General features: G+C 37.6%; 1 protein-coding gene across 1 annotated transcript in view; it reads left to right on the top strand.

Annotated features, from left to right (window-relative positions):
- CFAP20DC (CFAP20 domain containing) overlaps positions 1-21,035 on the top strand; it is an 80,281-nt gene that overhangs the window by 31,819 nt on the left and 27,427 nt on the right. The window contains exons 9-13 of the mRNA XM_068154414.1: positions 284-420; positions 1,636-1,816; positions 2,376-2,522; positions 7,428-7,759; positions 13,978-14,379. Coding sequence (XP_068010515.1) covers positions 284-420; positions 1,636-1,816; positions 2,376-2,522; positions 7,428-7,759; positions 13,978-14,379 — 1,199 coding nt within the window. The remainder of the gene's footprint in view (positions 1-283; positions 421-1,635; positions 1,817-2,375; positions 2,523-7,427; positions 7,760-13,977; positions 14,380-21,035) is intronic.

Here is a 21,035-nt window from a genome sequence, read left to right as displayed (position 1 = left end):
TTTTTTCCTTCTTTGTTTATAAATAGCCTCTTTATAAATAAGTCTTTAAAGCAAGGAGATTAAAAATATGTCTGTATAATAAGCCAGAATTTTCTTGCTTGTGTGTTGACACACTTTTATAAAATGTGTGTTTGCTATTCCTACATAGTCCTGAGGATTTGCTGTAAGGGGACAGAAACTGTATGATGTTTAGCAATCAATATTCTTTTATTTCTATTGATTTGGACAAGCTATTAACATTTACTTCTTTTAAGTAATGTAAATATTTTTTTCTTTTCCTTAGGTAGTCCAGTTAGTAGGGGACAAGGCAATATATACAGCAGTAAAGCTCAGGTTGTATCACATACTGCATTTGGATCAAAGATCCTTGGGACACCTCCATCTACAAGTAGAAGAGTCAGTGCAAAGGTATCTGGAAAGGTAAGAAGGCTTAAATTACAACAAAACTGCTGGCACTAAAAGGGAAGAGATGGACAGAGAAGCTACACTACAGGGTTTTTTTTCAGCAGCGATGTGAGGCTGTGTCTGGAATACTGTTTGGTTGTGAACACAGTGCAAGAGATGTCATAACATCCAGTGGAGGGCAAGTAAAATGCCCTGGTGGCTTCCACAGATGGCATGGGTTTGTTCAACCTGTAGAAGGCTAAGGAAGAATCTAGCTGCTTCAACTAATGCAGGGTTGTGAAGGTCACAGTCCCAGATTCTTCTAAGAGGTGCAGTGACAAGGAAGAGGCTGCAGGCCCAAATTGCAGGGAAACTGACTGGGTATACCAATAAAGTAGTTGAGTACTGCAACAGAGTCAGAGATTCTGACATTTCAAAACTTTCAAAGATAACAAAACTTGACTGGAACAGGCTGATCTAATTCCAGTGTTAGGCCTACAGAGGTTTTTTCATACTGAAATTACTCTGTGATTTCTTATCATTGTTATTTTTCTGAATTTTTTGTTCTACACTGCTAAAATTTTTCTCTGTGTAAATATTTTTTCTTATGATGGGAAAATGCAGAAACTCTGCATTTTGATATGCTCTAAGTGGATGATAGTCAGCCATACAGTAGCTCATGAGATGTAGTCAGTTACAATGCCAGAGAAAACAGCTGGTCTCACTCTGTCAGCAAACAATATGCAGGTTTTAGGAATCTGGTCGGTTCTGTAATTTCCAGCTTAACACCAGGAATAAAGGATCCAGCCAAAGGAATTAGACCCTTCTCCGGGAAGTCAGCTGAAAGCCGAGATAGAAAATGTGATTCCTTTCTCCAGAGAAGTAAAGACTCCTTTCTGAGGTGTAGACTAGCCACAAGATGCATTCTTTTTATCCAGATAGTGAATTTTAATGTTTTTCTTTGCCTTGCTTTCCTTTCACTCAGTTGAAAAAAAAAACCAACCAAACACAACATACCAAAACCAAACAACCCTGCCTGATACTAATCTGTGAAGCCTGAAGATAACACACAGACCTCTACCTACAATAAGGTTTCCTGAAAGGACCATGTTTTTAAAAGAACAAATTTGGAAACATTCATTTGAGAAACAAGCTTACTTCAAAAAGCATGTTTGCCTTTGAGTGTTTTGAAAGCTGCTGTGGTTTTGTCTTTCATTAAGAAAATAATGTAAGAAAATAATGTCTTTCAAGGTAACAAAGACCTGGGGTAGCAAAGATAATAGAACGTGCAGACTTCAGAGTTCAAGAAAGGAAACTGAATCCATACAAAATGTTGAGAGATTGGAGCTATCATTCTCACCATGCAGAGATTCTTTTGATGAGGCAGTCAAAAGAAATACTCATAAAACAATTAGAGATCTACCTCTAAATGGTAAGAGCATAAAGTAAAGCATATGTAGAATTCACAAAGTGCCCTGCTCTTTTCATTATTCTGTCTTCAGAATGTGAGATTTTATTCTGGTTTTCTAATCCTTTATCTTCCTTGTTAGTTACTGAAAACATTTATATTAAATCATGGCTTATTCTCTTGGATGAGATTGAATAAATGCTTGTTCCCTTTGCAGGTGTTTGTATTGTGTTTGAGCCAGGGATCACCACCTGCTGGCACTAGCCACAGATTATACATGTGTTACACTTTCCCTCATACTGTGCATATAACTGGGCTACTGCAGTGGTTCTTGATGATTTTGCAGAGTTTTGCAAGCCTGCTTTTTATAGTGTCTATGGTTTGCCCTTCTTCCATACCTAGTGTTACATTTTTACTTTCTTGTGACTATCAGTTCCTGCTGCCCTACAAGATTCCTGTACTTCCTGAAAGATATTTGTATGCCAGGACTACGCTCTGTAGGCTTTTTTCCATGCCTGAAGTAAGAAAGGTATACAATGTGACCATTAACAGGCATTTCATAAGCTTCTGTGTTGTATTTCAGACCTTGCAATACTGACTGAGAAAACTTCTGAGAGTGAAAGAGCGTACCTTCAACTCCTCTCACCACAAGGCCCATCAGCAGGCAAGAACAGTCATAGAAGATTATCTCCAGAAAATACAGCCAATGACACATGGGAGATAAACAGTGGTATGGTGCTCATTTTATGTTATGTGTGGCATAGAGGACTGTCTTTTGTAAATTTCAAAGGACCCAAAAGCAGTTCACATAAAATAAAAATGTCTGTGTTGGGGGGGGATTATGGAAATCAAACACCCTGTGACAGAATTGCTTTTGAGCAGTGATAAAGATTGGCAGGATTAAGCAGAGTACCAGAGCAGTGAATGAATAAAAAAAAGATAAATTCCATGCTTCATGATTAAAGGCAAAGAACTAAAAATAATTTATTCTTCAAATCCCTATTAAATTCAATGCTAAAGACTCCAAACATCAAATACACAAGAAATTTTACTTGTCCCAGATAAGACTTTAGGATATTAATTATGGGGCCAGTGTAATATCAGTTTTCATTTGTTTTGGTTTTAAAGTTCCATTGTGAATGTTCTTTTTTCTTCTTATTCACAGAAAGAATATTCTCAGCTTATGATTATTGCTTTTTTCCCTTTCACACCTATCTGAAGAAGGTGTGGATGTTTTTTGTCAGACTGCACCAGTCAGCTTGCTTTGTGTTTGGAAAGGACATTATTGAGGCAAAAATAGCCCTTGTCTCTATCAACAAGTAGTGTGACTTTCTATTAAAAGGCATAGCCACCAACTTGTAAAGTGGGCAGACTACTCAAATCTACTCAAAACTGATCAAAGACATTTTAGTTCACATTGTGAGTTATTTCCATTTTGTTTAATCCTTGGGATGTTCAGAAGCAATTATATGCTATGACAATGCCAGTTATCTATAGATGATATTCTGGGTTTCATAATTCAGATTAAAAAGGTGCAAGATGCTAAGGCAAGTAGAGTCTTCCAGAGAACTTTTAATTATGTCCTGTTTCCTGAATTTTGAGGCAGATATCACAGTGTTTCTTGTTCCACATTCCCCAAGCAAATTCAAGCTTTTATGACTTCTGACTCCCTGTTTATAGTGTGGTTCAAACAAGCTGGATGAACAAGACCTATAATATACCTCTTATTGTATTCTTGAGTGCTGTGCAACCATGTCCTGTGGTGATCTTGGGGCAGTGCTGCACTTTTCTGCTGTTAGCTTGAGTGAAAATGAGTTTACACTTCATGGAGGGAGGGGAGCTTTCATAAGCAATTGTTATTAGTACCTTAAAGGTTAGTGACTCCTATTTATAGTAATAGATTTGTTATAGACCACAAATCAGCATGTCTTCTGTAGCAAGTGTGCAGTACCTTTATCAAGGTAAATGGTTTCCAAGCAATGGAAAAATACAATGAGTGAGCACTGTTTATAGTTTTCCAATCTTATTTGTGCCATGCTGAAACCTTCATTAAAATGTTAGCTGCAATTAGAAGCTTCAGCATAAGTCTGATTGTGTAGAGAGCCTAATTAGATGTTCAGGTGATCATTCTTGCGTTTATCTTCTTTGCTGCAATGTTGTGATTACACAGAAATTTGCATATTTGACGAAGAGGGGACTCCAGTTCGTTCATTACAATTGACATACAAATGCTGAGTTGAAAAGAAATTCCAGCAGAGTTTGTGGTGGAGAGATAATGGGATTTGGTTTGGTCCAAAACACCCCAATCTTTCACTTGTAGACTATGAGCAAAATGCTACACTTACTATGGGTTATGGAACTTGCCGAGCTCTGTAGCCAACACAAAATGTTATCTTAAAGCCTTCCAGACTTTTCTGCCCTCCTTTGCATATTTCATTAAGTACTGTGGTATACAAACCAATATTTGCATTTATCTTATTAAACCAAGTATATTTCTTCAACATCTCTGGAAACAGATGCTCTTTACAGAGAAGGTTAGACTAAAAATTTAGTATTCAAGCTAAATATTATGCAGGCACTAAATCTTTTAAAGCAGTTCTTTATATTTCTGGGGTATTTTAGATCTGGGTAAAGGCATTACTTCACTCACATCATTTTGGATGTCTGTGGCAATGCCACACATATCCCTTTTTGATGGTACACTTAATGTATAACCATACCACAGAAGGCTTGCTACAAAGGCCTGAACTGTTACTGCATACTGAAAATTTCAAAGACAATATGATACCTGTCAAATCAAACTTCATGATGGGGTAAATGATCTTGTGACTACTAAACCATTGCATGTTATATAGGTCTTGGCCTTAGTCAAGCCACTGTTATTGAAACCTTGTGTAACATGCCTAAATTAATTTGCAGAAGGGTGGGTGCCACATGGGTCAGAAGACTGCAAACTGCTGAAACAAGGAAAACTGCAAAAAGACCAAAAGTTTTCTTAGCTGGTTAAGTTTTGATGATATTTTTTGTTTTGAAAACTGCAGCAGGTTGAAAAGTTTAATATCACTGCCTTACAAAAAAAAAAAAGACCATTTTAGATTTAGCATCAAGAATAGATTGGGGAAAGATCTCTTTATATACAGTTATCCAGCTAATTGTCATTGGAGAGTAAGTAATACTTTTGCGGCACTTCTGCACAGTGATTTCTGGGACTGCAGGGCCAAAGACATTCAAAACAATTTCAGGTTTGGTGGGTCATACTTCTAGTGGACAAATGATTGAGTGTTTAAAATACTGATTTAGTGCAGGAGAGATTTTTAATCCTGTTTGGTTACAAAATCAGCTGGGCACAAATGTCCCTGAGTCATTTCTCTTGACCATGTTAATACTGTATTCAGCTTCATGTTAAAAGCTCAAGAGAAGAGCCCTCTTTTGTTTAATTTTTGTAGAGTAAATGATTACCTAAAAGCAGCTTATGGAGATACTAAAATATAGGGAAAGCATAAAAACAGTGAAAATTGAGTTCAGGATTGTTTCCTCTTATGATTTCATTTGTTTTATTTATGTACAACCTTTCAAATGTAATTCTAATTTCCTGACTAAGAAAAACGTTTAGTCAGAGGAGCATGACATAATCTTGAGTAATCAAAGACAGGAGAATTCTGCTAAAGCTTGTTGTTGGCCAGAATGCAAGGTCTTGAGTTTACTCAAATGAAGGGTGGTCCTTAAGTTTTGAATAGTCTCACTCATTTCTTGAGACTCTTGAAAAAACAGTCCAAAATATTTGTAAACAAATGGCATTACTTATCAGTTCATCTTTCAATCCTGTTAGTAATTAAAAGCAAGTGATTTCTGTATATTTACAAAATCTACTTTATGTACAATAGAAAATTATCTAAATAAATTGTTTTAAGCCAGCATGATTATCTAATCTAAAAAACCCCTTGGGATTTCTGATTATAGATGGTCTTCATGTAGTCTGAAAAATAGTCTCATCTGGAAGAAGGAAGTGCAAACCCTCAATGTGCAAGATGCATTAAGTCCCTGGTTCTCACTGGTTCCTAGTTCAAGCTACTTTTCAGGGTATTAACTGAAGTTTGGTAGCTTCACTAGCTGTCTTCAGTGAACTGGAACAACCCAATAAGAAGACAGCTGTTTCTTCTGGCACCTCATTCTTCTTTCTTTTGCCTTCATTTATGATGGTTCAGACTTTTTTTCCCCCTCCAAAGCCACTGAATCTGCCAGAAGTAATAATTATCTCTTAACAAAACTATAAAGATTAGAATATCATAGTAAACCTGCTGTCTTTTGTGATAGCAAGTATTTTATTATTGCAGTGCTACTTTATTATTACATTTTCAGTATTTTTTATTATTATTGAGGCTTTTTTATATGGTTGGTGGTAACTTTGTTTTATGGAGCCAGAAAGTTCCAAGATCTAGTGAATAATCCACACGACACTACCTTTAATGAAGATAAGGGAGTACTGCATACTTGAGCAACTCTCCTTTTCTCAGATGTTGTTTGAGATTGGGTTTAATCAATCAAATTGACAATTTTTTTTTAATATGCCATAATTCCAAACAGTAAAATACAAGTTAACAATAAAAGTGTAAAAGTCACCTATTATCTGGCGTAGTCAGTCTTTAAATCTATTTCTGTAGTTTATTGTTTGTTTTAAAATTGGCAGGTTGGTACTGCCTGCATTCAGGGAAACTTGGTGAAAGCGTTATCTTCATACATATTTCATGTGACACGTTTTCATCAGCACTGTAATTGGAAATTGAGATTTAAACATGAGTTCTGGACATAAAGAGTAGAAGTTCAGCAGTAAAGAAGCAGCAAATAATAATATTGTGAACTTTTCACCAGCTCTGTGTGGTTGTTTTTTAAAATGTCAGCCACAAAATATGCCAATAGAAAAAGATAAAATTATCTTTTCCTAGAATGAAATCTAGTTGAACAGTATCAAACCTCAAGAGCTAAATAGTTTCAGATTTGCAAATTGCAGGCTTGCATTTCATATATCATAGCTCATGGAGTCGTAGAATTGTGATCTGGAAATATTTAGAAGAGGAGGCTCAGGGGTGACCTCATTGCCCTCTACAACTACCTGAGGGGTGGTTATGGCCAGAAAGGGGTTGGTCTCTTCTCCCAGGCAACCAGCACCAGAACAAGGGGACACAGTCTCAAGCTGTGCCAGGGGAGGTTTAGATTCGAGGTGAGGTTCTTCACCGAGTGAGTCATTCGTCATTGGAACGGGTTGCCCAGGGAGGTGGTGGAGTCACCATCCCTGGAGGCATTCAAGAGGAGATTGGATGTGGCTCTTGGTGCCATGGTCTAGTCATGGGGTCTGTGTTGATAGGTTGGACTCGATGATCCTCGAGGTCCTTTCCAACCTAAGTTATACTGTGATACTGTGATACTGTGATTTTGATTGACCTTACTTCACTTAGAAAAGCAACCACATCTTTTTGTTGCCTCCACACATCCTTATCACTCTTCCAACTGTATAAATCTGTTTACCAGGGTGTTTTTACATTAGAAAAAGTTACTTTGCTGTACAACTTCCAGAACAAAGATCAGGGTAACATACACTTTACATATTTGGCATTAAAATCAATATTGTACATTTCAGATGAATGCCTGTTACCAGAAAGTTTCATGAAGAGTATTCAGATGGATTGGAGTGAGCAGTTTATAGCTACTGAAGATTCAGCCTGCTGTAATTTAACTTCACCACAGAATACCTCTGTTGAAGATCGCAGCAATGAAACAGGTGATCACCAAGTGAATAATAAAGAGATTTTCACATTTTCATCAAGGCCTCCATCAGCTCCTCATGAGATGTCTCCCAGTATGTCACCAGAATCTTGTATTTTCCCTTTGGATTTGAAGCAAGACAGTAATGGAATACATGGAAAAACCCAAATTGAGGATAACTTTGAAGGAACTGACAGCAGTGAAGAGGTAGGCCACTTTGTACATGTAATTCTTGATAGTCTTCCTCCTAAAACTCCTACGTTGAGATTCTGTCTCCAAGCTAGACAGAGAGGATAAATCATCTTTTCCAGATATACCTACAAGTTGATTTGTCTTTGTCAGGTTTCTGTGTCTAACAGGATACAGGAGCAAAAATGCAGGTATGCCCTCTGTAACAAGTAGACAAAAGAAACCTAGCTGTCTGTCAGCCCCTGTGCTAACAGGGAGATGAGAGTATTGTGCTTCATTACAGCAAAAGATCTTAGGGAAGCCTGCATCATGGATTTGAGTGAGATTGAAGTCCGTTACGGTTGAGCAAGGGTGCAGTACATACAGCTTCATTGTGCTTTCTAAACTCTAAGCAGGGAATGTTTTGCTCACCAAGACTGTCAGAAGTGAATTAGGAAATTTCAGCCTTTTAATGTCACTTGACGATTGGTATTTCTGCTTTATATCCTGTCTGAGCTGTGTCAGCATCAGCACCTTTTGCAACGTGGAAATCTTTCAGCAATAAAATTAATGAAAGGAAAGAAATGTTTTTAACAAATGTATCAGCTGATACTATAAATGGAAAGTCACCAAATTGCCAATGCACTGAATAGTTGCATTGTGTCATTACAGTAACTGCTAAAAGTTTCCACCTTTGAGAACATTCTAACATACTTTTTAATTATAAAATGTTTTTCTTAGCATTCTGATCTGTTGCTCATAGCTGAGAAGTAAAATGCAAATGAGTTGCATAATAGATGGAATAGACGGAATGAAATTAACTACTCTGTATTCTGTATTTCTGCAAAACCAAATTTGCTGATGGGGGGAGTGGGGAGTGAGGAGCTGTTAAAGTCCTTTATAAAGATCTGTCTCCAAAGCAGCATAAAAATAACAAACAGAAAATTCTGAAGAGGTACCAAACAGGTAAAGGCTGGGCTACGGTAAATGAATGAAGATAAAAGTGTCTTTCAAAACACAGTGCATGTGGCACACTTAAATGATGAACTGTAAAGCAAACTAAATGTTTACATTAATCAAAGCTAAATTGGTCACCAAACTTTGCTGTTGCTTAAGCCATTTTTGAAGACAGTAGCTAGCCTTCAATCTATCATCCTGCCCCAGAGATCCAGTGCCAAGCACAGGAAGAGAGAGGAGTAACCAAGTACTTCTGCTTCTGTCTCCCTGACTTCTTTAAAAAGATTTAAGGTGATATATAAACTAAAAATTATCTTTGACTATGTCAGAAGTGTGCTAGGGACCAGCCTTTCATTCATTACCTTTGGATGCAAACTGCATTAAATAGTTTCAGCACTGCAGCTGGCAATGCATTAGACTTAGGAAGCTAGAAGATAATTACATTCAACGAATCTACCACATGCTAACAAATTATGATTATTTTTTTTCAGTGTAACTACTACATTGGTAATTCATAGGTAAGCCTTTCTTTCATGTGAAAGAAGTCACTGAACCAACAAATTACTTAGCAATCATATTTTGCCCATATTCGTCCTCCTTGTGGAGGTACCTCCTTGTGGAGGTACGTTGTGGAGGTACATCAGCAAGTTTGCTGATGACACCAAGCTGTGTGGTGCAGCAGACACGCTGGAGGGAAGGGAGGCCATCCAGAGGGACCTTGACAGGCTGGAGAGGTGGGCACAAGCCAACCTCATGAAGTTCAACAAGAGCAAGTGCAGGGTCCTGCATCTGGGTCGAGGCAATCCCAGGCACAAATACAGGCTGGGCAGTGACTGGCTGGAAAGCAGCCCTGAGGAGAGAGACTTGGGGGTGCTGGTGGACAAAAAGCTCAACATGAGCTCTCAGTGTGCACTTGCAGCCCGCAAAGCCAATCAGATCCTGGGCTGCATCAGGAGAAGTGTGGCCAGCAGGTCGAGGGAGGTGATCTTCCCCCTCTACTCAGCCCTGGTCAGACCCCACCTGGAGTACTGTGTCCAGTTCTGGAGCCCCTATTACAAGAGGGATGTGGAGGTGCTGGAACGTGTCCAGAGAAGGGCCACAAGGATGATCAGAGGGCTGGAGCACCTCTCCTATGAGGACAGACTGAAGGAGTTGGGGCTGTTCAGTCTGCAGAAGAGAAGGCTCCAAGGTGACCTTATTGTGGCCTTTCAGTATCTGAAGGGGGCCTACAGGAAGGCTGGGGAAGGACTTCTCAAGATCTCAGGTAGTGATAGGACTAGGGGGAATGGAATGAAGCTGGAGGTGGGGAGATTCAGGCTAGATGTGAGGAGGAGGTTCTTCACCATGAGAGTGGTGAAACCCTGGAATGTGTTGTCCAGGGAGGTGGTCGAGGCCCCGTCCCTGGGGGTGTTTAAGAGCAGGCTGGATGAGGCTCTGGCCAGCCTGATCTAGTGTGGGGTGTCCCTGCCTGTGGCAGGGGGGTTGGAACTAGATGATCCTTGTGGTCCCTTCCAGCCCTGAATGAAACTATGAAACTACGTTCTGTCTTAGTTCTTGAAGTCAACTTTATACTGATAGTCTGGATAAACATTTAATATTCAGATTACAGTAAACTAGAAAACAGTTTTATTTAAAGCACTGAAAACACAGGAAGGAAAAGCCCTGATATCTGAACATAGACTGCTGACTTAACAGTATCTACTTTAGCAGAGTTTAGGGTATCTTTGCAAAACTACCAACATTCTTTAGCTCAACAATAACATTTCCCAGTTCACTTACGTGACAAAATATTTATTTGACTAAGTTATGCTGAATCTTTCAGTGCTTTTTAACAACATATATTAATCTTACATGCTGGAAGTAAGCTATATTGCAACGGGTTTTAACACTATTACTGTTTCTCATGGTCATTGTACTAAAGCTTCCTTTGGAATTCAAACACATTACCTTTGTGTGCAACAGATAGATATGTGGAATGGAATGGAATGGAATGGAATGGAATGGAATGGAATGGAATGGAATGGAATGGAATGGAATGGAATGGAATGGAATAGACCAGATTGGAAGAGACCTTCCAATCGTGTCCAACCCATCATCCAACACCATCTAATCAACTAAACCATGGCACCAAGCACCCCATCAAGTCTCCTCCTAAACACCTCCAGTGATGGTGACTCCACCACCTCCCCAGGCAGCCCATTCCAATGGGCAATCACCCTCTCTATGAAGAATTTCTTCCTAATGCTCTGGAACTATATCCAATAAGATACATATCTCAACCTACAATTTAAATAATGGCATGTGAGCATAAATTGTCTTCCTCCTGGAAAATAAGTAAAATAGTTCTGATTAACAAAAACAGTCAAAACTAAACAAAAACCAGGAGATTTTTGCATATATTTTTAGTTATGTATAAGATGCATAAATGTCTTAGACTGGTAAAAAGGCCAAATGTTTTCTTTGGGGTTTTTTATGTCACTACATAATGAATTAAAAAGGTGCAGTCCAAGGGACTAAATCCCAGTTTCATCCTACTGTACATGAGAAGCTAGTGGAGCTGCAAAGGAGAATTATGTACTTTTTTATTAAATCTGTGTAAAGTCAGTATTATCTACAAAAAGTATTTATGGAATTGTAAAATATAAGAGACAGGTTATGCATCAGAATAAATTTCAAATCAGTGAACATTGACTCTCTTTATGTTGCATATATTGAGAGCCATAAGATATGCCCAGTAACTGACAGAATTATATGGTTTATGTATCTTTGGGCTTTTGGGGAGGAGAAAATATGTATAAATTACTTTCAGCAGTTACTAATCAGTCACTGAAAGGGTTCAATGCTGCTACTCAATTATCAGATTCAAATAATCAGTAAAGGATAAAAATTGTCTTCTCTTTGAACCACTCGCCATCAAGTGACTTATTTTGTAATTATGTGAATGTCCATGTTTTCAACTCATATTTCTGTCAGAGACTTTGTATAATTAAACTTGTCACGGCACCAGATATGCATCCTGTGAAACCCAGAGCAAAACTGAGAAATCCTGCTGGTTGCTGGAGTTGTATGTGGAGTGACAGGTGTATGTGGAGTGATAGGTATGTGTGGAGTGGCAGGTGTGACCACATCACATAGTTCTGTCACAAATACAAATATTTTATGTGTAACAGGCAAGTTAATCCATGAAGCTTTCAATGAAGAAAACTGATAGTTTTTCTGCCCTTATACAATTTGAAGAATAAAGGAAAAAATAAGATAATGTACCCTTACAAAGGCTGATATTTGCACTCAGATATCTCAGTATTAAATCTCAGTGTACAAAGGAGTTCTATCCCATCTTCTCCTGGTGACCATCTAGAGGCATTAGAATGATCTTAAAATTACAACCCAACAAGTGCAATCAGTTTTATGTATCCAGAAGTGCCCATCTGCATGTTCTTTCAAGGAATGCAATCCATCAGTGGAAGTGCTCATTCTCATCTTTGGTTTACATATGCTGCACTATAGTTAATCAAGCAAATTTTATTGCTGTTTCTGGTACCATTTCATGCTTTAGTATTTGAGAAATTATCATAGAACCTAAATATATAAGACTTAAGAGACATGAAAAGGTGGGAGAGATACAAATTTCTGATCAATCAGTTATCCATTTATCTCTATGGGGGGAAATACAGTGTTTCCTTTAGTAATCTTTCATCTTAAATTGGAATGGAATGGAATGGAATGGAATGGAATGGAATGGAATGGAATGGAATGGAATGGAATGGAATGGAATGGAATGGAATGGAATGGAATGGAATGGAATAGAATGGAATGGAATAAACCAGGTTGGAAAATACCTTCGAGATCATCAAGTCCAACCTATTACCCAACACCATCTAATCAACTAAACCATGGCACTGAGCATCCCATCCAGTCTCTTCCTAAACACCTCCAGTGATGGTGACTCCACCACCTCCCTGGGCAGACCATTCCAATGGCTAGTTACTCTTTCTGTGAAGAACTGCTTCCTCACATCCAGCCTAAACCTTCCCTGGTGCATCTTGAGACTGTGTCCTCTTGTTCTGTTGCTGGTTGCCTGGGAGAAGAGACTGACCCCCACCTAGCTACAATCTCCCTTCAGGTAGTTGTAGATAGCAGGTCTCTCCTGAGCCTCCTCTCTCCAGGCTAAGGAACCCCAGCTCCCTGAGGCTTATGCTCCAAACCTCCCAACAGCTTTGTTGCCCTTCTCTGGATGTAACATGACTATAATTTATGGCAAATAAAAATCCATGAAAAAGAGGGAAATACAGGTTTGTGTTTCAAATAAGTTATTAAGTGAGGGAATAAAACTATAAATTTCCAAAACACATCATTAATAACATTGAGGGATTATTTTCTTCAGTGTGCTTTTCATTTGTGTAATCCAGTCCTGAGCTCACTGAAGTCACTAACAAACTTAATTTGCAGTAGAACTGCACCTTGGCTGTGATAGGAATCCTGAGGATGATATTTCGGTGTCTTACTGACTCTTGCAATATATAATGCCTTACATCCAGTGTGTAGCATATGGCAGAGAATTGGCATGAAGAGATGAAATGAGTGTATGCTCATCATTTCTTCCTTGAGAATAAGAACACTGAGGCAAACACTAGATGTGCTTCCCTACTCTCTTTCTTTCCACGTATTAAAACTTGCTGTTTGTGTTGAGGTGGAGTATGAGTGAACATCATATGCTTGATTCACGGGACGCTTTGCAGAGACATTGTTAGAAGCAGTAATATAAGGTTAACAAGCCAACCTCCAAAATTCTTAAGTGCTATTCAAATGGTGCTGAGTATGATGTTCAATCAGGTTGCTGCAGGTGAGCAAAGCTGTATCAACAGGAATTATTCCTTCTGTGTTTAAGCTCAAGGTACCATGTGAAAACACAGTATAGTAATAATTCAATGGAAAGTTGTCATTGTTATGGACTTTTTGCTTACTCTTGGTTTACAGTTGTAATAAATCTTATTGAAATTATAGTTGTAACACACAGGTTTGGGAGGTTTTGGGAGCATTCTAAACTTGAAACAACATTTTGGAAAGTGTCATCTTGTCTCCCTCTTCTTCTCTTTCTACTTTACACAACTTGAGATGTAAGGATGTGTTTATAGTATCCTTAATAGAGTTGCCAGGAAAAGCAGCTGGTTTTCACAATCTTTGCAAAGTCAGAATTTGGCAGTAGGGATTAAAAAGCCATTTTGAAATGTTAAGGTAATGTAGAACTGTATTGTGTGATGATGAGAGGGAATTGCTCTTGATTTGTTTCCTAAATTTAGGATGACAACAATGAATTGATCCATGGGACTGAGAAACTTGAGATCAGTAGCAGCAGACAGGAAACATCTGATTCAGCAGTTTTGAAAGAGAGCACCTTAAAGAGGATGTCATGGGGAAATGAATCCTGGAAGAATAAGGAACACAGCAAGCATTACCTCGAAGAGACCATCTTATCAGAACCACAAAGTTCCACTGTGAGAAAAACAGATTATCTTAGCTCTCTGAGATGCTTAAAGCCTACCCTTTCTCTTTCTCCACCTAAATTCCTTACAGGAATACCATATGGAGGCAAAAACACTGAAACATGTGAAGAAGTTCCTGGTCAGTTAAAAAGATCCATTAGTAAAATGTCTCCGATGGAAATTTCAAGAGAAAATTCATGTCTGACAACACAGACTTGTGTAAGTAACTTTTAATTCAAAATTAAAGCATTCTATTGCACAGAGGAGCTATATTAAATAGATCTTTTTGCAGAAAGTGAGAAATAATACTTCTTTCATCCAAATATATTCTGGTTTCATAACAATATCTCCTGAGCTGTCTGTTGAAAGTTGATTTTGTAATTTTTGTGGCACACAAAATAGTACTCCAAACAAAACAGAAATCACAGAGGGTTATAGATAAAAAGAAGTATCATTGAGCAACTCATATCTTCAAAATAGGTGAGTTCAAGAGTAGTTTTAAGATGAATGATTACAAAGGAAAATTGACAGCCTTTGAATTGATATATTAACAAGTGACCATAGAAAGAGCATTAATCTAGGTACTTCATAGCCTTCCTGTGACAGCTTTGGAAAATAATAAATTACATGATTGAGAGCCAGTGCTAAGGCTGTGTCATAGGCTAAACTGCCAGGTTGGCTAAAGGAATTCATATATTCACTGAAGTGGTGTTTTATTCCTTGACTTTTCTTCCTGGTTTCTTCTTACAGAACATGCAATAATTTGAAGAACAAGTTTGTGTTGGAAGAGGTTTTTGTATAGCTTTAGAAGACTATAGGAAGCTGTAAAAGAGGTTGTTTTCAGATAGCGTTGTAGGACTATAGGGAAGATTTGCCTTTGCTCGAGTAAGAGAAAGCTATGTTTTGTCCTTGACTCTGAGAGTAATGTAAACACCTTGTAACTGAAGGAGAGAAGCTTGGCAGAATTTGGTTGGATGTGTTAAAATATTATTTTGTTATTTTGACCTATTGTATGCCTTAATTACACGTATGCCAGTAGAAAATGACCAATTGAGATGTGACACATGTGCCTCCTGATAGACTATATAACTTTGCTGTGTAACATAATAAACATCTTCGCTTGCTTACATCTGCTCCCAAAAGCATTACTCCGAGGCGAATCCAAACATCTGTACTTTTACAAGTTTGTCTGAAGCTGATTATGGTTTTGAATATTTTCTAATAGCTGATTCCTGTATTTTCAGCTTATAATTTTGGGCTTTGAACTGTGCTTTGAATCAGAAACCAGAGTTTAAGAATCAAGTGTATTCTGTAAATCTCATATGAGACAGTATGTTATTATTCCGTGTTTTCGGATAGAATTCCTCTGGGCTTAGAATTACTGCAGATACATGTCCTTTAAGATGTGACCTCTTCTTTTAAATGTTATGAATGGATCTGATTTATTGCTGAGCATCCCTGGTTGTCCAGGGAGGTGGTTGAGGCCCTGTCCCTGGAGGTATTTAAGACCAGGTTGGACGAGGCTCTGGCCAGCCTGATCTAGTGTGGGGTATCCCTGCCCATGGCAGGGGGGTTGGAACTAGATGATCCTTGTGGTCCCTTCCAACCCTGACTGATACTATGATACTATAATACTATGATCTGAGAGTAAAACAGGACAAACTTCTTCCTCAGGCTTCAGAGATCTCTTTTCTCAGATGTCAGCTAATACCCCGTGATATCAAAGACTTACATAGCCAGCATATTCTGTCCAGCAGCAGTCATAGATAGCAAGGGAAAAAGGACAGAGCGAGGACAGAGCAAGCATTCAATGATACCTTGTCAGCTTGCCCTGCAGGCTTCCTTCCAGCAGTCCATAGCTTAGCAATTTCTTCAGTGAAAGATGGCTCAGTGGTAAATAACTGGGGGTGGAAGTTTTTTCCAAAGATTTGTGTAGTTGCTTTTTTTATCTATATGGCCTTTGCCTTGTGACAGTGAATTTCAGAGTTTAACTGCTCTATCTCCTTTTATTTCTTTGAATACACTGTCTCATTCCTGTTACTTTCTCATTCTTGTGTTTGTTATAAGAAGCAATAATCTGTTCTAGTAGTAGTAGTAGTAGTGGTGGTGTTATTATTAATCTGTGCCTTTTACTATTTGATGGCTGTATGTCATATTCCCCTGTCTTTTCTACAAGTCAAAGAGTCTTGTTGTGTTTAGTCACAGGACAGCTATTTTGTGAAAATACTTATGGATACTGACTCTAGCTACTGCATGATCCTTGGTGTGAGAGTGGGTTTTGGATTGTAATATCTTGAACCAGGGGTTGCACCACACTGCTGTGGACTAAAAGAACAGACACTTCTCCTTTCCATGACTCTGAAGCAGTTATGTGTTATTTGGGAAAATGTACATACAGAAATGTCTTACAACTTGACATGTATCTCACTGGTGTGAAGGAATTGGATCCTCCCATCATTATTGTGTTTCCTGCCCTTGGAGCTTGTCTTATGTGTGATGGGATACTTGCTAAAGGATAATGCAGTTGCCATACCAGTCAGGGGATGTGCTGTTCTGCTATAGGAATTTTAGACTGTAGTGATTTTGTTACCTGTTGATACAATGAGTATAGTTATCTGATCTGCCAGCATCTGTGAAAGGGGAAGCAGGAGTGATCACTTCATGAGACAAGGCTGCTACTGCCAGAAAAGCATCATCATGCTGAACAGTTCCACCTACTCTTGGCTGCTATGGCTGCTGAGGATGGACCACCTGCAGTCAACTGTGGATATAGAAATCTAGGCATTGGATTAGGAAGAGTAATCCAAAGTGGGCATCAGAGTGAAAAATAATGTCTGGGAAAGCATAAGTTCAGCTTTTGTGTATATTTTTAGTAGGGAAATGTTCATCTGCTCTGCCACTGATGCTTCAGTGCTTTTTTGTGACATGAGTCTTTCTTAGTACCAGTGTAGGGATTAGGTTTCACATCTCTCACAGTCCTGAGCGACTGTCTTTCTGAGTGAGGCTTTTAGAAGTATCTTCCTATATGCTGCAAGTATCTTATTGGCCTTGCACTTTTCCTGATAAAAACAGAACATCCTTTACCATGAAGGGTGTAGAGACCATTTACCTTTTGGAAGGAGGCCAATCAGGAGGAAGCAAGGGGTATGAAATACAATAACGCAAGTGAAAATCTGAAGTAATGCTGAGACCTCATGGTGATGAAAAATACCAATGGCTGATGATCTTAAAGACAACAAAAAGGGAAAAGTATTTTTAAAAGCAGAGAAAATCCTACCAATAGCAGCATATGATCTATGTATTTGTTATCTGGAAAAGACATAAGAATTGCCACTAGGAATGTGGAAGAATATAATGCATGTGTTCTTTTCTATTTGTATCTGGAATTCTTAGTTCTAGGAAACCCCCAGCTGATACTCAAAAAGTAGTTATCTGTTTCTTAGATGTATTAATATTCATGAAGTGCATAATAAAATTTGTTTGCATTTTACACTCCCTTTCTCTCCTAGTTTTATCTATAGGACTATTTTTTTTTGTGTGTGATTTCCAGTGACTTTACACTTTCTTGTCATTAAGATACTCCTTCCTTATTTTCTGATTTCTTTCAGTTTGGGAAAATTGTTCCACTTAAAAGTCAACTATGTTTATTACCAATCATAACTGTAATCTATGTGTCCAGAACAAACAAAATATGTCGATTGCTTTCCCAAGGGATGTTATCAGTATTTAATGCAGTGAACAACTTTGTCCTATAGAACATAAGTAAACATAAACTACCTAGGTGGATTGCAATTAGGTTTTTTAAATGTTAGATATATTTTGCTCTTTTTTTATTATCATTTTGTTATAAAAGATGTGGGGAAAGAGCTATCATTTTTCCTCTGCTTAAGAAATAGATGATTACTAAATTAGACAGTAGGTTTATTACCATAATGCTCTTGTAGCTCTAAGTGTATCGCACAGGTAGTATGTTGCTTGTAGGCACTTTTTCAAGGACAAAGCCTGTTATCAATGCATAGAAATTCAGGAGTTACAGGCCTTGTGTGATTGCTACAAAATAGAAGATGAAAGTATCTGGCAGATGTAGCTCTCATGCTTGATTTGATAAAGTAATAAAATTTTCCATTTTCTCGGAGTTCTTCGATACTTCTCTCTGTACTACGCCGTGGTCCAAATTTGAAGCCAAATTTGAGTGCCACTGACTGCCTTTTAAACAGTGGTTGCTTATATTAGAAAGTATGTTTACTTAGCACTGACAGAATAAAGCCAGGTATGTATTGTTGTCATTGTTTTATTGAGAATATTTCCAACAATTTTTAAATTACTCTGAGAAGCTGTTTCAATGTGGCCTTTTTCTGACCACATACTTATGTAAAGCTTTTTCTATATATCTGCTGGAGTGGTTTCGTAGGAAGAAAGGAATATTCTGGATCCCCACAAGCATCAAGAAAAGAGGTGATGACATATGATATTATTAACAGCAGTGAGAGAACACTGAAAGGATAGTTTTGTATGAAAAGGTATTAGAGTGAGAGTTTACAGAGAAGTAGTCTCTTCTAATCTACTCATACAGTGGAATGGTAAAGAAAAAAAATGGCTTAACCAACTCTTCCTGCCATCGATTTGCTAACTACTTAATACACTTTAAGGACCTGGTTGCTTGCAATGTTTTATTCATGTATTAATAGAGCTCTCTATTATTAAGTTCAAATATTTTTAATTAAGAAAGAAGTACAGCCCTCTGGGTAATATTGCAAGCATTTAGATAGCTGGTAATTAAAGTTTTCTGCACATATAACTACATTCAAATAATTCTGAATAAATCATTTGAACCTAGAAGAATGCAAATGTCATTGTATAGGGGGAGGAAAAAAATTCCTTTCAACAACAGGTTTTGTCAATCTAGCAAAAGTTTTAAGTGCTTAATCAAAAATACTTTTTCATAAGGAGAGGATATGCAAAAATACAAGATAAGCTTTTAATTACTAAAATGAAATATTAATTTTAAACAAATTTGTGAGTATTGCAGAATTGCTTCTTACATCAAAAGTTTCTCCTAAATTACGAAGTGGACTTAAATTCAGTGTTCAAATTCTCCCTTTGAAAACTGACTAAGATATAGTGTAAAATTTGTGAAGAGACTTTTTCGTAGTAATCATCTGAAGCTACAGTATAAATAGTCCAAACAATTTCTTCTTTATTACAAGGTGTTTATTGTACACTATGTTGAATACAAAAAACCTGTGACGACATCTATTCTCCTTTCTGAGTATGGCATTTCCAGAGTGAGACCATTACAAGAAAAGAAAACAGAATGACAGTTTGAAAGAAGCTGGAAGGAAAAAAAATGCACAACACAAACCACAAGTGTTTAGAATTGTTTTAAAAACTTCAGAAAAATCTACGCATCTTTCTTCACAGATGTAAGGGGAAAGACAAGCAGGTCTGGACAATGTTTTGTCTTAATTAAAAAGAGAATGAGAAAAATGTTCCTTCAAACTCTTGGTGCTTTTATTCTGCGTAGCACTAGTTCATGCTGTCATTTTAATGACTACATGGCAATTACTTCTTCCATGAGGTAAAAAAGATAAGCTGAAGTTTCTCTTATAATCAGATAAATGCAGAAGGCATCTATATAGGAAAGTTAACAGGAAATCAGCATCTTCGGTGAGATCAATAAAAGTTAGAGCAACCGTAGATCTGGTAGAATACTAATACATGACAGCAAAGCAGAATATCCAGGCATAACATAGCAAGCTTCATATGAAGTGAACAAACTAGTAGTAACTGAGCCAGTTGCATATGTTGAGTAAGGGCCTAGAAAAAGCATCATGTATTATTTTGTGATGAAAACTGGTAGGAATAATCACATTATATGGGAATAAACCTTGGAGCTCAAAAGCTAGAGATAAAAAAAGGTGTGCCAGCTGTGCTAGCACCGTCATCATATGCCTTGTGCAAAATGGCAGACATTCATCTGTGCCAAAAAGCAGTCACCGAGAGTTTGCAGTGAATCTATAGGAAAAATCTTGCAAAGACCTTTGTCTTTGCAAAGAATTTGAGATGCATAGTAAAAAGTAACATATGTTTGTAATAGGCTTTAGAGTTGTCTTTCTCACAAAAATGTGCATACTTGCCCATGCCACTGTTTCCATGTGAGCACCCTCCAGTCATACTTCTTGGTTTATATGAAATATTTTCCTGCTGATTGTCAGCTTGCAGGCGCGCTTCCCATCAAGCATGGCTTACTTTATTTCAGTGCTAATTTTATTTTGGACTGATTATTTGAAATAGATGGCTTTAAGTGAAATCTAATAGTGTGGTACTTCAGAGTGAAACATCAAAAATATATGATAGAGTTGCTGCTTCCAAAACCTTAATGTTTTCCTTAAGTTCTTTAAACAAAGATGATGTAACTGCAAATTGGGTGAACTTAAACTATATTATCATTAACTGCTTTTGGCCTGTGGGTCAAGTCTGATAGAACAATTAGAGCTGCATTAACAATTAAACCAATTAGTCTAAAAGAAAATGGAAACACATTGATGTTTATTTTAAAGTGGATACACTAGCAAGTTACCAAAATAACTTCCAAAGTTTAGTGCTGATGTGTGTAGTTTTTCAGAGGAATTTTATGCTGCTCTTGGCAAATAACTAAATGTTACGTTGATGATGTTTATGATACTATGATAACTGTGTGATTTGGTTTGTTTCAAGAGTTTTATTTAATGCTTAAGCAGTTTTAGCTGCTGGATTTTTGAACTTTGGAAAGTCTGCTTTTATCTTCTTTACCAAACACCCTGGAACCAGACTCCGGTCCATAACAGTGTTTGCATTTTTCTTCTTTCCTGTAATTATGTGTAAATATGTTTGAT

This window comes from Melanerpes formicivorus, unplaced genomic scaffold (genome assembly GCF_026170545.1).
Source record: "Melanerpes formicivorus ecotype bairdi unplaced genomic scaffold, bMelFor1.0.p_v2 SCAF_28, whole genome shotgun sequence".
NCBI lineage: Eukaryota > Metazoa > Chordata > Aves > Piciformes > Picidae > Melanerpes > Melanerpes formicivorus.
Note: the sequence above shows the minus strand (reverse complement) of the source record. Positions and strands in the feature narration are given on the sequence as shown.